Source organism: Hippocampus comes, unplaced genomic scaffold (assembly GCF_001891065.2).
Source record: "Hippocampus comes isolate QL1 unplaced genomic scaffold, H_comes_QL1_v1.1 scaffold85, whole genome shotgun sequence".
Lineage (NCBI taxonomy): Eukaryota > Metazoa > Chordata > Actinopteri > Syngnathiformes > Syngnathidae > Hippocampus > Hippocampus comes.
Genome location: NW_017805540.1, coordinates 1,619,513 through 1,626,398, shown reverse-complemented (window position 1 = coordinate 1,626,398; position 6,886 = coordinate 1,619,513). Strand labels below are relative to the sequence as shown.

The 6,886-nt window shown below is 44.2% G+C and overlaps 1 protein-coding gene across 9 annotated transcripts in view; it reads left to right on the top strand.

Moving 5' to 3' along the window:
• The window catches only part of LOC109521278 (zinc finger protein 521), a 140,828-nt gene that overhangs the window by 117,538 nt on the left and 16,404 nt on the right, over positions 1 to 6,886 (top strand). For all 9 annotated transcript variants that reach the window (XM_019879057.1, XM_019879056.1, XM_019879058.1 and 6 more), the window contains one exon: positions 1,219 to 1,334. In XM_019879057.1, coding sequence (XP_019734616.1) covers positions 1,219 to 1,334 — 116 coding nt within the window. The remainder of the gene's footprint in view (positions 1 to 1,218; positions 1,335 to 6,886) is intronic.

Here is a 6,886-nt window from a genome sequence, read left to right as displayed (position 1 = left end):
TATATATATATATATGTATATGTATTGTGTGTGTGTGTGATGTGTGTGAGTGCATGTGTGTGGGTGTGTATACCAGTGTGTTTATATGGTGGCAGCATGAATAAGTAGTGCAGCACCATGAATATTTATATTGTCAATATAATTAGCCATGTTGACTAATGGAGGCCATGTTTTGCACTTGAAGCCAGGCCAATTTTTGCGCTTGTTTATTTTCCACCTTGTTGTTCCCACCGTGGTACTAAATAAGGAGCGTTATTATTCCCAGCACACAATATGCGTTCGGGATTGCATATGTAGCATTAGACATAACATCTCAATTGTTACGTTGTTTTTTTTTTCTTCCAATTATGTCGCATAACAAGGCTGTTGTACTGCCAATGCAGCGCTCATTTGTTTGTCATCAAGTCATTTTCCTTGCCATTTGACATATTCTCTTCAATTTCCATTGAAGCAAATGCAATTATGATGGCGCTTTTGTTGCAGGAATGCTTGCAGTAAGGCCACCCTCATTTTCTATTTGCCAGTATTTGTGCAAGACAACAAGTTATCATAATCTTACAAGATTACAGTCCAATTAAAAAAATATTTTTCGATCATAAAAGTGGTAAAAAAAAATTCCAGAATATAGTCAGAAATAAGGCAGTACAGTGTAATGTATATACTGAAAAACAATCAAGTGGTTGCACAAAATAAAATCATCTCAATCCAGATGTATTTCTATATTAAACTATACATCTACATGTATTAAAAAATAAGTCTTGATAGAGATTTTTTTTTATTTTTAGTGCACTCGCTTGACAAAATAAAATTGAGTAAATTCAACCATGATGTTTTTCAGTGTTTATGGTTTCTTTCTTTTTTTAAGAAAAATAAAGCATGTTTTGGAAAAACTAGTCATTTTACAGGATTTTTTTCCCCACCAAAATTTTTTTTTTTCGAGATTCCAGATCTTTCTTGAAAAAAGTTAATACGAAAAATACAAGTTGACACGGTCCGAACACGAACAAGGTGGAGTGTGGCGCCCGAAAATGCGGACTCAGATAAACTGAGCGAAAAAAATATTTATTGATAGAAAAATGTACCAACAGAAATCGCTGGGAACACCAAAACAGGAAAACCAGATATGCTCGAATTTACACGAGTGGAAGCATCGTTTTATAACGCGAGCCGTACGCTGATTGCATAAAGTGAATCATCATATCTTCTCTTCTTCCGCAGTGTTCGTGCAGGCCAACAAGCTTCAGCAGCACATCTTCTCCGCTCACGGCCAAGAGGATAAAATCTACGACTGCTCGCAGTGTCCTCAGAAGTTCTTTTTCCAGACGGAATTACAGGTGAGCCGCGTCACGCGAAACGCATCTGCGATTCCCTCCCTAACGCCGCTCCGGCTGCGGCTCGGGGAAGGAATAACTTCAGTCCTTTGGAAAACTCATCAGATATGATTTGATTTGCTTATTAGACCGGCAGAGCAGTAAAATATCTGGAATTAAGGGATTAGCCCAATGCTCGGTTTTGAAGCGGTAATTACGCGCAGCGTAGAAGCAAAAACACGGATGGGGTGAGTCAGAATGGCTGCATCTCGCCGTGGAATCACAAGGAGGCCTCGTGGCTAAATATGAGTGTTTTCCTCGAGGGGGGAGGCGGTGGGGGTGGGGGTTTGGCATATCTGCCCTTCAACAAAGTTACTAGTTGGACTTGTGAACTCGTAGCGTTGGAGAGATAATCCATTTTCTGGTAATCTTTTTTTCCCTTTCTTTTCTCCTCAGGGATTGTGAAAAAATGAAACCGGCCTTATTATTTTATTACACGAGTGGTGTGTTCTTGCGGGTGTGTGTGTGTGTGTGTGTGTGTGTGTGTGTGTGTGTGTGTGTGTGCGTGTGCGTGTGCGTGTGTGTGTGTTTGGGGGATTCTCCATAGTGCGTATGGCATCATTTTTTTATTACGGTTTGAAGATGAATCATTAAATTCCTACTCCATAAAGCACCTTGTTCTGCTCTAATCACTGGCGTTTTCCCTTAATTTGCCAGCGAGGGTAAAAAGAAACAAATGAGGTGCTAGTCTCCAAACGCGGCTTCCTGAATGCCGGATTAGCAGGTAGCCAGAGGATGCACCTTCCACATTTATGCATGGACGGCCAGTTTGCGAGTCAGCCAGAAGGAAGGTGAATGTGATCGTTATCTGATGGTCATTTGATTTCTCCAAGCATGAATTAAATAAATACCAATTCTGGATTATTTACCCCAACATCACATGTACATGCTTTAACTACATAATTTCGTCCAGACAAAGTAAGCGATCTTAGTACTAACATATCGGGCCCTATTTTCATGACCAGCGCAAGTTGATTGCAAAATGTTGGCTAACTGTGCGAATGGATAGAGTTTTCATTCTTTTGGTAGTTTGTTAAACAGAAAGGGGTGGTTGCGCTGTTGTAGGAGTAAACACAACCGTTGTTCCGAAGCCAATGAAATTACCTTTGAATTCAGCACAGGAGAGGTGTGCACACATGCACCTTTCTACGAAAATAGAATCAGTAATGTAAAACGTCATGGATGGGAAAACTGAAATTAGCAAAGATGTTGGTTTATGTTCATGGTTTGGATCCTGGGCAAGCAGGACTTTTTGCATTAGCCTTGGTTGCTCTGAGTTCCACTCTGCCCCACTGTCGTATGGTGTTCCACCTGTTTCAATTTTGGGGCCACTGCTGTTCTTATTGTATTTGCTGCCCCGGGGTTGCATCGTAAGAAAGCATAGGATTTCCTTTCACTGCTATGCAGATGACAGTTAGTCCCACTAAGCAACAAGGATGATGTCTCCTTAAGGCCATTTTTGTCTGGAGGAAATCAAAGCCTGAATGACACTAAACTTCTTGAACTTCACCAAAAGAGAAAAGAGAAGTTATGGTGTTTGGTCCCAGTGTCCCTTAAATATCTCGTCCTGTTGATTTGGGCACCCTTGTGTCTTATCTAAAGCCAGCAGTCTTGAATTTGGGGGTTAAATTAGACAGCCATTTTAAATTGGATCGATCAGATATATATATGCAGGTACACACACACACACACTTTGATTGTGGTCGTCGTACTCCGAATGGTGCAAGTTGTGAGTTGTCCAAGTAGTGGAGTTCCTTCACCGTCCACGTCTCCCTGACACACGCTGCTCCTTTGTCAGTCCATGTGAAGTAGGGACTGCCTTTCAGCAGCGCGAGAAGTGGAAGCTCCCGGTGTTTGCCGTGTCTCGACTTTGCACTTTTCTCCCCGACACTTTGGCTCCTCTTCTCTCGCCGTAGTTGCAGGGGTCAAGGGTGCGGCCGGCACGTAGAGCCGCGGCGGCAGGTGAAGGCGAGCAGGAAGGATATTTTATTCATTTGCTGCCGAGATCCTGGAACAGACCAAAGGCTGTGACAGGTATCCAGCGTGCGGCGCCTCGCAGCCTCTTCCTACTCCCCCCCCCCCCACCAGCCCCCCTACTGGTGAACTCTACCCTGCGAGGGGGCTAGCCAATTTTCGCCAGCCTGTCGAGATGGATGATGGGAGTGCATCCGTCTAATCAGCCCTCTGAGGACCCCCCACCCGGCGGCCCCCCTCAGACTGGTCAGATTGACTGACTCCTGGGCCACTGTGCCCTGGAATCCACATTCCAGAGGAGAATAATCTCCTTCCCTTCACAGACAAAACAATACAAGTCAGATGCATGCACCGGCGTTCCTTCCACAACTCTCCGGAGGCTACCCAACCCCCGCCTTCACACTCTGCACCCCTTTCTCCTCCACCCCATTAAAATATCGAGCAAAGTCGAGATATTTCATGAGGTGCTGATGGGGAGGGCAAGCACTCGCTGACCCTCAGTGAGACGCATCCGTGGCGCGATAGAATCTCCCGCTTGTCTTTCAGTTAAAGCAACTCGCGCCTCCTCTTACGAGACAAAAAAAAAAAAAAGTCCCCCCCCTGGGCGGTTGCGAAAGCCACACTGCAACACGAGACCCGATAACAAAGTTCCTCCGCAACGCCGCTCGGCCCGGATTAATTAGGCAGATTCATTAACTGATGGACGCGCGCTATTAGCCGCAGCTTAAATCTGACATCTCGACGAGAGTGCGGGGAGTCGGTTTAAGAAGAAGCGCTTAAGTTTGGATTCCGCAGCGATGCGGCGTCGCAAAAAGGAAGCGATTTTGGGGTGTTTCTCTCTCGATTCGGGAGCTGCATTTGAAGGCCGGACCGACTCAAAGGCTCCTACCAATGCAGTCTTCATTTGGGAAGGTTCTTTACAAGAGAGACATTGACAAGTCAACTTTTCATGAGGAAAATTCCTCACCAAGATGTCATTTATGATAAATCGTCAAGTGAATAAAATCAATGAATAACATATTTGGAGTAAACCATGTCACTTTATTTGATGAGAACTATGTCGAGCAAAAATCGAGAGTGCCGCTTCCTCGAGAGCCATATCCTGACTGGTTTGGAGCTCTCTCGACTTCACCACACCTGATTCGATTGATCGTGATTGTTTCAGGCTTCTTCAGAGCTTGCTGATGAGCTAATCGTTTGATTCAGTCGGGAGGGATCTAAAACAGGCAGGATACGGCTCTCGAGGAACCGGAGTTCCCTACCCCTGAAGTAGAGTGTCAAGTCATAATCTGGTCAGACTACTTACGGTAGTCATATTGTAGTAGTTGTATAGTCTTTCGAATAAAGTTAATGACATTATTTTTTTGTCTAAAAATGTATATGAATATAATATTTTAAAACCTAATCAGGCTATGATTCATTCTTCATGTACACTATATACTGTTGAATCCTACTTACGGTAGTCATATTGTAGTAGTTGTATAGTGTTTCGAATAAAGTTAATGAAATTATTTTTTTTTGTCTAAAAATGTATATGTATCTAATATTGTAAAACCTAATCAGTATATGATTCATTAGTCATGTACACTATATACTGTATAATAGTATAATTTTTCTAGAACAGACTGATAAATGTCACAATCTCTCGGCTTTTCATAGTAACAAAATTGTAGTCTTACGAGTAGTCATGAATTCTTCTTCAATGAAGAAAACAAGTTGTAATCTTTCAAGACTGAAGTTGTAACTTCACTGAGAAAAGTTTTTTTTTTCAAGGAACCAGTTGTGTTTGTTTCTCACAAGACCTTCACTACAGTAATAAAATTTGACAAGGAGAAAAATTGAAACCCACAATGTCGTTATAAGATGAGCTAACTGTTGCCCAGTTTCTTCTATTTCTAATACTTCTAATAATCCTACGATGATCTAGCATTTTTCAAATGACACCTTCAAATGTTGTTTTGCATGTGAAGCACGTTGAGTTACCTCGTGTGTTTCCGTTGGTTGGTCCGAGCAAAACTTGTTCCATCCAACTCTGACTAACAAAGCACGCCTGTAACGGATGGCTCACAGTGAGTAGATTTCATTTACTCCGATCCGCTTATCCTCACAAGAGCCATGGGGCATGCTGGAGCCTATCCCAACTGTGTTCGGGCAGTAGGCGGGGGACACCCTGAACCGGTTGCCAACCAATCGCAGGGCACACAGAGATGAACAACCATCCGCACCCACACTCACACCGAGGGACAATTTCAAGTGTGCAATCAGCCTGCTATGCATGTTTTTGGAATGTGGGTGGAAACCGGAGTACCCGGAGAAAACCCACGCAGGCCCGGGGAGAACATGCAAACTCCACACAGAGAGGCCGGAGCTGGAATTGAACCCGGTACCTCTGCAATGTGAGGTCGACGCGCAAACTACTGGACCACCGAGCCCCTATTTCATTTCAATGTTTTCAATTATTTTGTCATGGTAGTGAGTAAATAATCAAGCAATCAATCAATCAAACTACCTATGAAGCCCTGGATTCCCGCCCCCCTTAAACGCCGGCAGGACACCTGCCTTAATTGGACCACCTTTCCAAAGGATTCCTTCAAAGGCAATGGCTTCATCCTTAATGAGTGCCGCGAGTGACGAGCGTACGTGTGCATCGGGTTCTGCTCAAATGAGAGTCTCCTCTCCCCGCATGATGCCAGTGATTGCCACGCTGTGACCAATTCCAGCGTTTTAATTAAGCGTATTTATTGGCTTGGCGGTCACCGGGTCAGCGTAAACAGCCACGTGCCATTCGCCCAGCGCCGAAATTGAGGGGAATGGACGGCCAGAAAAGAAAAAAAAGCGGGCGAGTAAGTGCATGCCACAATTAATTAAAATAGAAAAAACACATTTGCATTAATAATGGCATTAAAATAATATATGATGCAACTGCTACAGTTTTCTCACATATTGAATGGTGATCTTGCAGTGACCAATGTGATTTGTTTGTCAAAGACTGAGGACAAGAATGCCCCGCAGCAGATCGTAGCGATCCACACACTCGTTGCTAATTTGCAAGTTGCTGCAGCTTTGTACGTCTGCTCACGAGCCCAGCTTTTTAGGAAATGCATGAGGTAACATTCATTTTTTTATCAAAAGAATGACATATTGCGGATGCTTTTTTCGTCTATGTGTGCCCTGCAATTGGCTGGCAGCCCGAAGACTGCTGGGGTAGCAGGGATGTGTTCCTCGAGCCGGTCCTTGGCCTCGAGGACCGGCTCGAGGACCAAAGGTCGGTCCTTGGTCCTTGGCCTTGGCCTTGGAAGTCAATTCCTTGGCCTTGGCCTCGGCCTTGGGAGTCAAGTCCTTGGCCTTGGCCTTGGCCTCGGGTTGCCGGTCCTCGGACACAATGAAAGATTAGAGCCTCAAATCTCTAGTCCACAAGTATAAAGTGGATCCGAGGACCGCAAAAATCACGAAGGAATCAAATAAATTCCATCCGTAGAAACCCATATTGATGGATTAAGCTGGCGCTTTAAAAGGGGCGGGTCTGCCACTGACGGGCGACA